The 14,782-nt window shown below is 34.7% G+C and overlaps 1 protein-coding gene and 1 pseudogene across 1 annotated transcript; one reads left to right on the top strand and one right to left on the bottom strand.

Annotated features, from left to right (window-relative positions):
- Window positions 1-1,405: 1,405 nt before the first annotated feature.
- LOC116005795 lies at window positions 1,406-10,212 on the bottom strand (annotated as a pseudogene).
- Window positions 10,213-12,678: 2,466 nt separating this feature from the next.
- Window positions 12,679-14,667, top strand: LOC116005796. Its single transcript, XM_031246032.1, has one exon. It carries the CDS (start codon window positions 12,679-12,681, stop codon window positions 14,665-14,667), a length of 1,989 nt encoding a protein of 662 aa, XP_031101892.1.
- The last annotated feature ends 115 nt before the right edge of the window (window positions 14,668-14,782 follow it).

Genomic DNA, 14,782 nt, shown 5'->3' on the forward strand with positions numbered 1-14,782 from the left:
AGTCATATTACATATCGATCTTTTAAGATAATTGTCACAAACAAGTCATATATTATTCAATTAGTTGAGTAATACGTTTGCATTAATCTTATAATCAAATAACTGTACACATTTAATATTAGAATTTTTTATAATTTCATCTTATTTTTATTATCTAAATATATAATTAAAAAATTTATCCGTGCATCGCACGGGTAATTGGACAATTATTTGCTCTAATTCAAGCAAAGAGCATCAGAAAACATAATCGATCCAACAAATTTCATTAATTGTGCTACATAATATTCAATGTTATAATTTATATAATTGTATAATGATCCAAATATTCTTAAAATATTATAACAAATCCATTCCATACAACACACGGGCAAAAATACTAGTTAACTAATAAAATTAATTATAAATATCTAACGAAACCAACTAAATTTAAAATAATTTAAAATAATTATCCTAATTAACTAAAAAACAAATTCTAAATTATCCAAACGGTCAAAACACAGATCCTCGTGCCCGCAACATTATATATTTAGATTTAGGACTTGTTTGGTTATCAGCAATCAGCGGTTAGTGGTAGCGAATTGTGTTAGCAGTAATTAAATAATAGCGGATTGTATTAATGGGTTTGACCAGCGGAACGTATTAGCGATTTACAAAAAGATGTTTGATAAAATTAGCTGTTTAGATTAGCGGTTAACATGTAAAATGACCAAAAGGGTATATATAATAATAATACTTTGTAGTAGTAATAATAATAATAATAACATAATAATAATAATTATAGTGATAATAATAATAATAAACAAAAAAAAAGAGACAAAAGAAAATGTAAAGATGTTTGTAAGTTTTTAAAAAAAGGGGCGTTGAACTCCTTTATAAAAGGGAGCTCAAAGCCCTTTATTCTCCTCTTGTCCATCCCACATCGGATGGGCAAGAGAAAGAGAAGCCTGAGGTTTCTTTATTTAAAGAAGCTTCAGGCTTATTATTATTATTATTATTATTATAAAAGGGAGGGTGTTTTGGGGAAGAGTAATTTTTTCTCTAAAATACCAACCCCAAAGCGTTAGGGATTTTAGTGGTTTGGAGCAAACTATTAACCAAACATTATTTTTAACGGTTTGACTCGGTCAAATCACTAAAGATGATCAAATTCGCCAAATTTTGATGGATCTACTGTTAACCAAACATAGCCATAGCCTTAATGTATTTTGCAAACATGTGTGGCTACTGGCTAGATCCATTTGGGTGTTAGACACATGTGTGGCTACTGGCTGATCCATTTGGTGTTGGCTTGTATTAATTATCATGAAAATTGAGCTCAATTTCATAATCATGAATTTTATTAGATAAAATTGATAGTCGGAATCATCATATTAACTCTTTTACAGCAAAAGGTGATTGTAGCTAGCTAGGATTGATGGATGAATGACCATACCTGCCTATATAACCATCTGGGAGACTCGGAAGGGAGAGCATCAATACGAATTGAACTAAAGAGGGCACTCCAACTGTCCCAAGCATCCAACGCCAGGTGCCCGGCGTCTTTGAATAGAATGTGATACATTTGACTGGATTAGTCTTATCTTAAAAAATGTATATATAATTAAAATAGCATATAGCATATAGCAGTGCAGTATGTATGCAAATTAAAAGAAAATACGTACCCTGGTGAATGCTAAGTTAATGAGAGAAGAGGACCTGCCCCACAGTAATGAACAAGCCATTAATGCTAACAAGAGCACCTCTGATTCTAGCAGGTGAAGCCTCTGAGATATAAAGGGGGAAGTGTTGGACACCGTTCCAATTCCTAAACCCACCAGATTCTTCCCAGGATTATCATCCAAGGAAGTTGGGCAGCAGCCATCACAATTGCACCAAAAAGAACACAACATCAGCTATAAGAATCGACCTTTTTCTTCCATACTTATCGCTCATCCAACCCCCCAATGCAGCTCCTACAATCGCACCGCCCACGGCCATGCTCACAATTGTTTCCTTCAAATTAAGGATAAGATCAGATCAGAATATATTAATCATGATCGGATCAGTACTGTACTTCTATACGTTAGTTTACTTGCCTACCTGAAGCCATGTTTTGTCCTGGACAGCTTTAAAGTCTTCCTTGATATACAACAGAGCTCCAGAAATAACGCCTTTTATTACACACACACATATATATATATAGCATCTTCATTATTAGTCGTCCGATATGATCCAGTGCAAATTAAATAAAGCACATAACAGACAAGAGCAGATTCTTTCATGTGGTATATATATATATTAATATGGAAAAGATTAAACGTACAAAATGAAATTAAAGTGCATGTAATGCCATTCAAAAAATATAATGAAAGTGGCGTGGGGATTTTAATTTACATACATACCAGTGTCATATCCAAAGAGAAGGCCTCCAATGCCAGCAGACATGGCAAGGCGCATGATGTAAGGTGTTTTACGAGATGTCTCCCAGCATTCTGTGAATTTTGTTTTATCCGCACCAGCTTTTTCAGGACCCTCTCCATTGACGATATGATATGATGATCGATGAGGAACGTAACGCTAGTTCCAGTGTAGTATTTAAAGGAAATGAGAATACATGGAGGGAATACAATTTTCAAAACCCAAACTAAACACGCAACTATTCCAGTCAACTCAAATCTTACGTAATCATGTTCGATTCCGATTAGAGAAAACAAATAATAATAATAATAACAAAAGGGAGAAAAAATACAAAGAAAAAGGAACAAAGAAAATAAATAATAATAAAATAAAGCAAAAAAAAGAAAAAGAAAAAAAGTAAATGCGCCCCTGGTGCGATGCTACGGGTGTGCAAGACCAATCGTTATACCCTGCACCACGGTGCACATAGCAATGTGCACCCGTACGTAAAACGACGTCGTTTTGGTGTTAGAGACGCGGACGCGAATGACTCATGTAATTCATTATCTATAATACACATAATCATTATATAAAACACAGAACGTTTGCCTAGAATACACAGAATGTTTGCCCATAATACACAGAATATTGACGCAAAATACACAGAACTCATCCCAACATTCGAATGCACAAACACATTTCAACTTGTGTTAATAACATGAATACACATAATATTTACACAAAATACACAGAACTCATCATCCTAAACATTCGAATGCACAAACACATCACAACATGGTTACTAACATGAATACACATAACGGTTGCCTATAATACACAGAACGGTTGCCTAGAATACACAGAATGATTGCCTAGAATACACAGAATATTAACATAAATACAGAAACTGGTCGAAACGAGAAACGTGATTTCCAAAAAAACGGACGATTAGTTTACAATGCTCAAAACGACATCGTTTAGGTACGTGGTGCACATTGCTATGTGCACCGTGGTGCACAGTATAATTTGCGGTGCAAGACAGCCATTAGGTAGTGGTTGCCCATTAGCGTGGATGCTTTTACAGGGCCTTTAATACTGCTAGCTGTAAAATTTTATTTTTTTTTAAATCTGCAATGTGACCCACAAAATATACATATTCCTACAACAGGCAAGCTATATCATAGATAAATTTCACCATGCATTGTAATATAAAAAATACGACACCTTAATATATACCTCTCAATAAAGCAAACTGGATATTTATAATAACAACTAGTTCTTCGAGACACATTGCACGATTGAAATAATGCTCAATGTTTATTTTTAAATAAGTACTTAAAACTATATCAATGCAATATTATATTGGAGTAGTTTTTTCTCGTACATGTTTCATGTGTTGTGAAATGTGTGTTGTACATTCTCATCATGTGAAAGTATTGAACAGATTAGATTTGTAGAAGGTTAATGAGTAGTACATTTTGTTATATTTTCATAACTTGTTTACTTATAGTAACAACAATAGCTTTGCAGGTAGTCGAATACTGATGTGCAATATGTCTAGTTTCATCAACAATTTCTACATTCATTTTGCACATGTTTTTTTGAAGATTCATATTTTGGAATTAGTATGAATGAGTATATACTTGATTTTGTGTGTGTGTGTGTGTGTGTTTTTTTTTTTTTTTGTAAATTTTTTTGTTGATTTGATACTAACCTTGGAGTACTTACTATTGCCTTTTCATCACAATATATGCAGTTAAATAGTTTGCCACTTTGTGCATAAAATTTTTTTAACAGTGACTACATCTTATATACCAATTATTTTTGTTGTCAAAATCGATGTTGATTTTGTCTTTAATTCAAACAAGTTGATTGTAGGAAATGAAATGAATTGTAAATTTATATTAGTTCTAATACATTTAAAGAATGCACAATAAGTATTTTACGTACAAGATTAATGAATGCTGCAACGGTAACTATTTTTCAAATTTCTTCCTTTTTCTGAATTTGAAAGATTAATTCCAACAATGTTGTAGTCTCAACATCTTTTCAATGCATCAAGTGTGTCACAATATTCTATTGCCCTACATTGACATTTTTAATAATGAGTTTTAAATCAATTTATTGAGTTATTTGAATGTCTTCTTTGTAAATAAATCCTCCATAAGTGGTTAATATGATTGGCTTCAAACTGTTTTTATTTTAATTTTTTCCATGTTATTAACATAATACTTGGTAAATAAATATATAACATTATTTTTTAGTATACCTTTGATATTTAATTACAAGACAATGGTAAAAAAAAATAATGAAAATTGTAGTGAATATAATTAATTAATAAATTTGAAGTTAAGGAATCTTTGTATTGTAGAAAATATAGACAACATAACCAATGAAATTATATCTCTTTTTAATTTTTGATAATGAATATTTTTTTTTGAATGACATTGTAGACATCGAATTATAAATTAAAGAAATGCATATGTATTATTGTTTTGTTGTAACTACTAATTTATTTAATTTAATAAAAGTAATAGTGTGCTCTTTACTTTTAATAATATACTCTAACATATTTGTTATATATGTTCAATAATTATGCCAACTTTGAGCGGAATGAGATTTGAACCTAAGACCTTACTTATAGAAAGTAATGGGTAAGTTAAAAGTTAACGGAATATTAACGAAAAATTTAATGGATAATCATATAATTAAGGATAAATTAGGAAATCTCAAATAAAAATATAAATCTAAACAATCTGAACCATCCATTTGATTTAATAATTTGACCGTCATTTTTTCTACCCATTATAGACCTAACTTTCTTTGACTCTTATTAGTATAGTAGATAGTAGATATAGGCCTAACTTTTTTTGACTCTTGTTAGTATAGTAGATTATAGGCCTAACTTTCTTTGGACTCTTATTAGTATAGTAGATTTGAGACAATTGTTTAATTGAATTGGATTGACGATATGGATACCTAGTATTTTGTGGCCTAATCCTATCTTTAGTATACCAACCCTATTTCTATGTTTTAAAAGTATGCCACAGGACAAAAATATATATGAATTTGACTTATAGTTAAAACATATGTATCTTATGATTTATTTTCTCAGCTATATCAAGGCAAAAAGTAGAATATAATGACAAAGACATCTTAGTTGACAATGACAAAGGCTCTAATTTCAAAGATTATATATATATATATATATATATATATATATATATATATATATATATATATATATATATATATATATATATTCTAAAGGTACATTTTCAAACATTGGATCTCAGTTCAATTCTTAGTGATTTAAAAGTTATGTTAACTATATAATTCGTTAGGATGATATGATATGAAAATGACTAGATATATATAAATACTAGTTTTATACGCGCATTGCGCGAATGAGTTAATGCCCAATGTTTATATTTAAATAAATATTTGAAAGTATATCAATGCAAGATTATATAGGAGAAGTTTATACATGAGTAATTGAATGTCGAATTTGTTTATTTAAATATCTAACTCAAAATATATAAATCCAAGATAATATAGAAAATTCATTATAATTATTACTTAAATAAATGTTTGCAACCTTGTAAAATCGATAGTCTAAATATTTGGTCTAAAAATGATAGTCTAAATAAATACTACTTTTAATTTGAATTTTTCTAAGTGTTATTAATTCTCTTTTGAGTAACATTGTCATTGTCTTCATCTTTACTATCTGTTCTCTTCCTTTTTGTTGGTAGTGTGTTATTTGCAATTCAGTTATTGCTGGTAGCATAGATGACAACATCATGCAATGAGATTATGATATAAGAGCTATGGACTTTTCTTTAGGTGTTCTGCTTGAGGTTCATTTGGTTTAACCATTACTGTTGAATGAGTTATTGTGGATAAAGAAATCCCTAGTTTAAGAAAAAAAGATTAAATAAATTAATAAAAATTTGAAAATTTAAAATATTATGTATTCCAAAGATATTAAAAGGTAGTTTCTCGCTTCAATTTGCTGAGTAATGGGTTATTTGAGTACTTTCATTGTCAACAAATTCTCCAAGTAGTTAATATGATTGGTTTCAAACTATTCTTTTTTTATTTTTTTTCATGGTATTAAAGAAATACATATGTATCATTTTTTGGTGTAACTACTAATTTATTTAATTCAATAAGAGTAAAATAGAGTGATTAAGCTTCAATTTGTTGGGTTATTATTTGAGTACTCTCTTTGTCAACCAATCCCCAAGTAGTTAATATAATTAGCTTCAAATTATTTTAAATTTTTTTTTTCATAGTATTAATAAAATACTTGGTAAATAAATATATAACATTATTTTGTACTATAACTTTGATATTTAATTACAAGATATTGTAAAAATAAGATAATGGACAATGTAATGAATAAGAATTGATAAATTTGAATGTAAAGAATTTTTGCATGAGAGAAAATAAAGACAATATAACTAATGAAATTAATTCTCTTATTTAATTTAATTTTTTGATAATGAATAATTTTTTCAAATAAAGGTATTGTAGACACATAATTCTAAATTAAAGAAATACATATGTATCATTTTTTGTTGTAGCTACTAATTTATTTGATTTAATAAGAGTAAAATAGAGTGAGAAACTTAATCATGTCAAATTTGATTGAGATGAGTTTCGAACCTAAGGTCTTTCTTATAGAAATTAATGGGTAAGTTAAAAGTTAACGGAATATTAATGGAAAAGAGAATATTTAACGGAAAACTTAACGGTTAATCATAAAAGTAAGGTTAAATTAGGTAATCTCTATTAATAATATTAATCTGAATTATCTTAACCATCTATTTGATTAAATAATTCATCTGAACCATCCATTTGATTAAATAATTTGACCATCATTTTTTCTACCTATTTTAGGCCTAACTCTCTTTGGCTCTTATTGGTATAGTAGATATTAACTGTTAAAACTTTTAAATTTTTTGATGTGTTATTTTCACTTTTGGTCCTACGACTATGGTAACATTTCCACATTTGGTCCCTGACTATTAAAATTTTCAGATTTGATCCCACAATTTTTAAATCCCTACCACATTTGGTCATTCCGATTAAATTCTGGCCACATTCCGGTCACCGACACTTATTTTCCGGTGAGTAAATTCAGTTAATAAGGACAATTTTGTCATTTCATTTTTTAAATTAAAAAAAAAAAACAGAGAAGCGGCAGGCTGGTCATCGTATTCTTCTTCTTCGTTCAGCGCCGGCGAAGAAGAAGACCAGCGGCGGTGAGTGCGTGGTGGTGGTACGGTCATAGCAACCTCCGACGCAACGGTTGTCTCTTCCCACTCCTCCTCAGTCACGGACCTCGACGACGCCAGCACGATCAGCTGGATCAAGGACATGTTCATCTAGGCTTTGATAATCGAGGGTTAGGGGTTAATTTTTTTTTTCTTTGAATTTTTAAGGGGTTTCAATTTGTGAGAGAAAGAGAAAGTGGGTAAGATAGATAAGATATGGAATCACCACAGAGCCCAGGGCAGCAAATACGATCGGTGGCGAATTTGAGAGGGAAGCATCGTATTTCAGCTGAATTGAAGCGACTAGAGCAAGATACTCAATTCTTGGAGGTCTCTCTCTCTCGCTCATCGCCGCCGGTTCTTCTTCTTCTTCACCGGCGCCGAACGAAGAAGAAGAAGATCAACCTGCTGCTTTTCTGTTTTTTTTTTTAAATTTAAAAATGAAATGACAAAATTGCCCTTAACTGAATTTATTCGTCGGAAAATAAGTGTCGGTAATCGGAATGTGGCTGGAGTTTGATCGGAAGGACCAAATATGGTAGGAATTTAAAAGTCATGGGACCAAATCTAAAAATTTTAATAGTCAGGGACCAAATGTAGAAATGGTACCATAATCATGGGACCAAAAGTGAAAATAACTCTTTTTTGATCATTCAAAAGTGATCATATCCTATTTTTTTTAGTTAGTATTGATTGTTTCAACTATCTTTCTAACAACTTTAAATATTAATTTGAAAAATCATAATCACTATTTCTCATTAACATATCAAAATTGATCGGAAACAACGACCATATATTATCAGTAGTACCAAAAAATTTGATAGGATAATTGTTGAGTGAATGAGTGATTTCCCGAGTTTCCGGCCATTGGTGTTAGTCGAAAACTCCAAAAAATAAAAATAAAAATAAAAAAGAAATATTCAACTATTTCTAGTGAGAAACCTATAAATGGTTTCCCACTAAAAACAAGTTTCCAGGAAAAATCATTAATTAGTTGGTTTATGTGAAACAAATAAATGTTCTATCACGAACGGAAAGAAATCATTTAATAATTTTTTTTTCAGTCTGCAAGATACAAATAAATTTTGCTGTAAAGATACAATAACTTTCTTTTTCTTTTTGAATTCTTTTGTTGTAAAGATACAGTGATTTAAAAAAAAAATTATTTTTAAACTTAAGACATCTCCAATGATAAAGATTAGAGAGGAAAAGGGAAAAAATGGAAGAAAATAATTAAAAGCAAAAATTGTTATTTTTCAGAAAGAACTTTCTCTCCAGAGAAAAGGCGAATCGGCGCGTAGTAAACGCGCACGGGAGGACAAGTATATTATAATTTTTTTGTCTCTCACCCACTGCTATGTCATAATTTTTTTTTGTTTTCTTTGAATCAAGCCGTTGAAATGGCTTGATTTATTATTATTAGTATTTTCACCCGTGCGATGCACATAATGAATTTGTTATAATTGCATTGAGGGAGGAAGAAAGGAAAATTTATGACTGCATTTTACACAAAAAAAAAATAGGCGTGTATAGGCTATTAGAAAAATAAATTTGCTCACCATTAAATTTTGAATGAACTGGATTAAATGTTGAAGAACCAACACTTATTTGCAATACCGACTCATTTTCTTAAAAAACATAAAAGGATCAGTATTTAGACGATTCTCATAGAATGCAAAGGTTATTACGATGAGCATTGAATCACATAATCATTAATGTAATAATACAAAGGATAATATATGAACCTAGAAGAGAGAGTCCTAAACCAATACAATGACTAGAGTCCTAACACTCCCCCTCAAGCATAAGGGTGAGCAACGACCTTGAGCTTGTCACGCAAAAAAGTAAAACGAGATGTCGAAAGCGGTTTAGTGAACACGTCTGCCAACTGATCCTTCGTAGAAATGAAGTGGACCTGCAATTCCTTCTTAGACACCTTGTCCCAAACAAAGTGACAGTCAATCTCCACGTGCTTCGTGCGAGCATGGAAAATAGGATTCGCACATAGGTACGTGACGCCCAAGTTATCACACCATAAGCGCGGAACAGAACGCACAGGCAAACCAATCTCCTTCAGAAGTGACACAAGCCAAGTAACCTCAACAGTGACATCTACCAAGGCTTTGTATTCTGCCTCAGTAGAAGAACGCGCTATCGTGCGCTACTTCTGGCAGGACCAGGAGACCAGATTATTCCCAAAATAAACTGCAAAACTGCTAGTGGACTTCCGATCATCAGGATTACCAGCCCAATCCGAATCCGAGAAAGCATGAAGATCAACAGATAAGGACTTCGTAACGTGAAGACCATAGTGTAAAGTTCCTTTCACGTACCGTAAGACCCGTTTGAGCATGCACCAATCAGCTTTGGAAGGGGTATGCATACACTGGCATATAAGATTAACAGCGCCAGACAAATCTGGACGGGTGACCGTAAGATACTGGAGGGCACCTGCAATACTACGGTACTAGGTAGGATCAGCATAGGGCACCACTGAACCATCAACAGACTTCACAAGCGAAATCGGAGTAGACACCGGTTTACAGTCAACCATGCCCGAGCGTCTCAGAATATCAGAAATGTAGCGACGTTGCGAGAGAAGCATATGATATCTACTATTTTGTACAATAATTCACCCCTTATTTTAGTTGTATTTCCCTTATCCTAGTGAAATTGGGAATTGTTTGTGTGTTATATTGTCCAAGTGTTGAATTATCTACAAGGAGCAACAAAGGAAGAATTTTGGAACATTTTGGACAAGTTCTGGAAGGAAAGGGAATTACAAGGAAGGAAGGAAACAAGAATACAAATTGGAAAAGAATTGGAAGTTGCCTAATGGGCCAAGGCCCATCTATCTCTTATATATTCTACCTATTCTCTACAATTGAAGAAGATTCCCTTACAGAGTTCCCAACCCTAGTTAGTTTTAGATTATTTTCCCGCCTTCTCTTTATATTTCCCTAGCATAGTTTAGATTAGTTTCACATTAGATTATTTAATTTCAAGCTTGGAATCTCGGATTGAAGTTGGATTTGTTCTTTATCAGTTAAGTTCTCTTATTCCTTTATTTACTTTCTTCTCAGATTTCTTGCAATGTTTATGGTTATTTATTATTGCTTTGCTTTGTTTACTCCAATCATGCGTGAGTAATTCGCTTATGGGTTTGGATTAGGGTGTTAATCTTGATGTTCAGTTTATGATTATTGCATAAAGGGATTGAATCTTTTACCTAGGGTTTATGTTGATTTGGGGATTTCTTTCTACTTGTTATTGATTGATGGCCACAATTAATTGCTAGTTTAGGAGAGGGATTCATTACAACGAAAGTTGGATAGAGACCTCGAGCCTTACCAATTTCAACCTAATTTTCCTATTATGAGAATAGGGGTAATTTTGGGGGCTTACAATGCTTAGGTGCTTAAGGTTATGATTGATGCATCACGGCAGTGGGGCAATTGTAGCCTAATTCTTGTTATGGATTAACGAAAGTAGCTAACTTGAATTCTTTTGTGCATTGCCTGTAAATCCCTAGGTTAATTATTCCTTCCCTAATTCTGAGATTGTTAGAACATCAAGATTGCAATCCCCCTAATCTGGCCCATTCCTTTATCATACAGTTATCTCCATTAGTAATTTTATTTCTTTTAATTTTCATCATTCAATTATTAGTTGCTTGGATTCTAGTTGATTCACATACTCTAGTGCCTAGTATTCTTAATTCATACAATTACGTGCCATAACCCCAATCCTCAGCGGAACGACATTTACACCCACTTTTCACACTGCCATCTATACATCATCACATTTTGGCGCCGTTGCCGGGGATTGGTTTATTTGGTTTTGATTGTGTGATTAATTTCTTGCTAGCATTAGAGTTAGTGAATTTTAGGAGATCAAGTTTTATTTTATTCATTATTCGAAAAAAAAAAATTAATCTGCACTAACCCATAACTAGTTCCTTCCAAGAGTGTCTGTGGTTGTGTTAGACAGCATGTTACCCTCCTTTTATGCACACTAGATCGAAAGGGAACACAAATCTTCGTCCCTACGATCTAAATCTTGAGAGGAAGTTAAGGAGGGAGAAGAAGGTGTTACGTGATTGGCTTCGAGAGTTCCAGGACTTCGAAGTAGACATGGAGACCAGAGACTGTAGCAATACCGGACAACCAGCCCATATTGGTGTCAACACACAATAGCACCCGAGGCAGAGAGAGGCAATTGGGGACAACCCTGGAGTTCGTGCTGATCCTCCAGTACCAAATGTTCAGAATCAGGCACAGAACTTCAGGGCCGATTCCAAACCCGAATGTCTATGTTGGGGGAGGATTGGGAGCTCCTTTCATGCAGCAGCAGCCTGTATACCAGCAGCCGGGCTATGGGGTTGGGATGCAAAATCTTCTCCATCAGATGAATCCCAACTTTTTTCACCAGTTTGCCTAGAAGGTCCCACAAGCAAATCCCATGGCAACCCATTTAGCTCTTGAGTTCACTGAAGAAGATTGCATTGTGTATCTAGGAATTGAAGCAAATAATTTTGAGTTGAAGACTGCTATCATTCAGATGGTCCAGAATAATCAGTTTGGAGGATCTCAGGGTTGAGGACCCGAAAACCCATATTGTGAATTTTGACCGTATTTGCCAGACCATCAAGATGAATGGTGTTCCCAGTGAAGCCATCAAGCTGAGGCTATTCCTCTTTTCCCTGAGAGATCAAGCACATAGTTGGTTGAACTCTTTTCCAGCCAACCATTTCATTATCTGGGAACAGCTCCACAAAGCTTTCATGCAGGAGTACTGTCCTCCTTCCAAAGCTGCCAAGTTAAAGAAATAGATCTAGAATTTTCAGCAATTTGGCAATGAAGATCTTCCTAAGGCTTGGAAGAGATTTAAGGAGTTGAGGAGACAGTGCCCAAAGAATTTGATGACCTCAGGTGACTTTATTTCATCATTCTATGAGGGATTGACTAACCGGTCAAAGATTATTCTAGATACCTCATCCTTTGGGGGTATTTTCATTTATATGGGACCGGCAGCTAGAGAGCAGTTGATTGAGAGGATCACCTCTAACAATACTTACTGGTACACTGAGGGGGATGATATACCCAAGAGAGAGAAGACAGCTGGGATGTTCGAAGTTGAAGAAAAGATGGCAATACAGGCTCAGCTGGATACCATACAACACATGCTAAAGCAGATAGTACAGGGCCCTACTCAGAGTGTCCAGGCAGTTGCTCAGCCTCCACTGTTTCCACAGAATCCTTATGTTCCTAACCCCTATTCTATGCCACAGGTACCTCTTGTAGCCTGTTGTGCAATTTGTGGTGGAAATCATGCAGCTCAAACATGTCATCTGTTAAACTCCGGTAACCGAGTCACTCAACCTAATGTGGAGCAAGTTGATCTCATTGGTTATTCTAGACCACAAGGCCAGGGGCAAGGTTATGGGAACTATCAGCAGCAAGGAAGATATCAGTTTGTTCCCTCTTGGAACAATCAAGGCAATCAAGTGAGGAACAATCCACCGGGTTTTCAAGGCAATCAAGGGAACAGAGGTGGCAACCAAGGAACTCAGTGGAGAAATAATCAGAATAATCAGAATCCCAATCAAGGGCAGTTCCAGCAAGGGAATCAGAATTTTGGGAACACTCAAGGTCAAGGTTTCTCTAGACCATTTCAGGATCCTGATATGCAGACTCTCATGAACACCATGATAGCTCAGATGAGCAAATTACAGGCAACCGTAGAGTCTCAGCAAGCTGCCCTTAGCACTCAGCAAAATGCTTTTATCTCTCAGCAAGCTGCTCTCAGCTCTCAACAAGCACTGATAGAGAGCCTCACAGGGCAACAGCAAGGTGGTGGTAATCAGTTTTCTAATCAAGCCTCATCTTCGAATGGTAGACTGCCAGCAAGTATAGAAAATCCAAGGCACCAAGTGAATGCAGTCATCACTAGGAGCGGATTAGCATTGAAGGATCCTCCATTTCCTTCAAATGATCCAGTGCTTGAGAAAACTGATAAGAAGGATGAGGGCATTCAAGTTGAGGATGGCCCTGATGAGAGTGGGGAGGAGCCTGTGATTCAGAGAGATAGTGCTAAAGGAAAAGCCCATGTGCCAGATGAGAGTGCTCCAAGTAAGAAGCATGAAAGGAAGAACAAGAAGGTAGATGACTCGGTTATACCTTGCAACCTGTTACCATATCCACAGAGGTTGTGGAAATCACCTTGCAACCTGTTACCATATCCACAGAGGTTGTGGAAATCAAAGGAGTCTGATAGAGAGAGCAAGTTCAGGTTGTGGAAATCAAAGGAGTCTGATAGAGAGAGCAAGTTCTATAAGATGTTAGATAAGCTGGAGATCTCCATGCCTTTTGTTGAAGCAATCACTCAGATTCCATCGTACAAGAAGTTTCTGAAGAATATTTTAGGCAATAAGAAAAAGCCAAAGAAGAGTGCGGTGGTGGATCTGAGCGAAGGAGACTTGACCTGTGCAGTTCTTCAACATAAACTACATCCTAAGCTGAAAGATCCAGGTAGTTTTGCCATCCCTTGCATCATTGGTGGATTTGTAGTTGGGGGTGCTCTATGTGATCTGGGTGCCAGTGTTAGTCTTATGCCATATTCTTTATGTAAGAGGCTCAACCTGGGCACACCAAAACCCACCTCCATGACCCTACAGATGGCGGATCGCTCCATTAAGCGTCCGGTGGGAGTTCTTGAGGATGTCCCGGTCATGATTGATCAATACTTTATACCGGGAGATTTCGTTGTTCTGGATATAGAGGAGGATGCCAAGGTTCCTATTATACTTGGTAGACCTTTCTTGGCTACTGCTGGTGCACTTATTGATGTGAGGAGAGGAAAACTAGTGATGGAGGTGGCTGAGAACAAGATCGAGTTTGACATATTCAAAATGGCGAAGCACCAGCCCTCGTATGTTGATGAGTGTTACTTGATAGAAGGGCTGGGTGAGTGCACTGATGAAAGTAGAAAGATTGAGTTAGGGGATTAGCATGTTTCTCCTATTGATCCTGAACCCCCTGAGAAGTCAAGTGTGCTGAAACGAAAGAAAAAAAATTCTTTGGTCCTGATGGCTTCTACAAAAGATGGTTGAGAGAGCTGGCTAA

This window comes from Ipomoea triloba, chromosome 15, assembly GCF_003576645.1.
Source record: "Ipomoea triloba cultivar NCNSP0323 chromosome 15, ASM357664v1".
Lineage (NCBI taxonomy): Eukaryota > Viridiplantae > Streptophyta > Magnoliopsida > Solanales > Convolvulaceae > Ipomoea > Ipomoea triloba.

Coding starts and splice junctions, on each gene's coding strand:
- LOC116005796 (XM_031246032.1), top strand. CDS start 12,679: ATGGGACCGGCAGCTAGAGAGCAGTTGATTGAGAGGATCACCTCTAAC.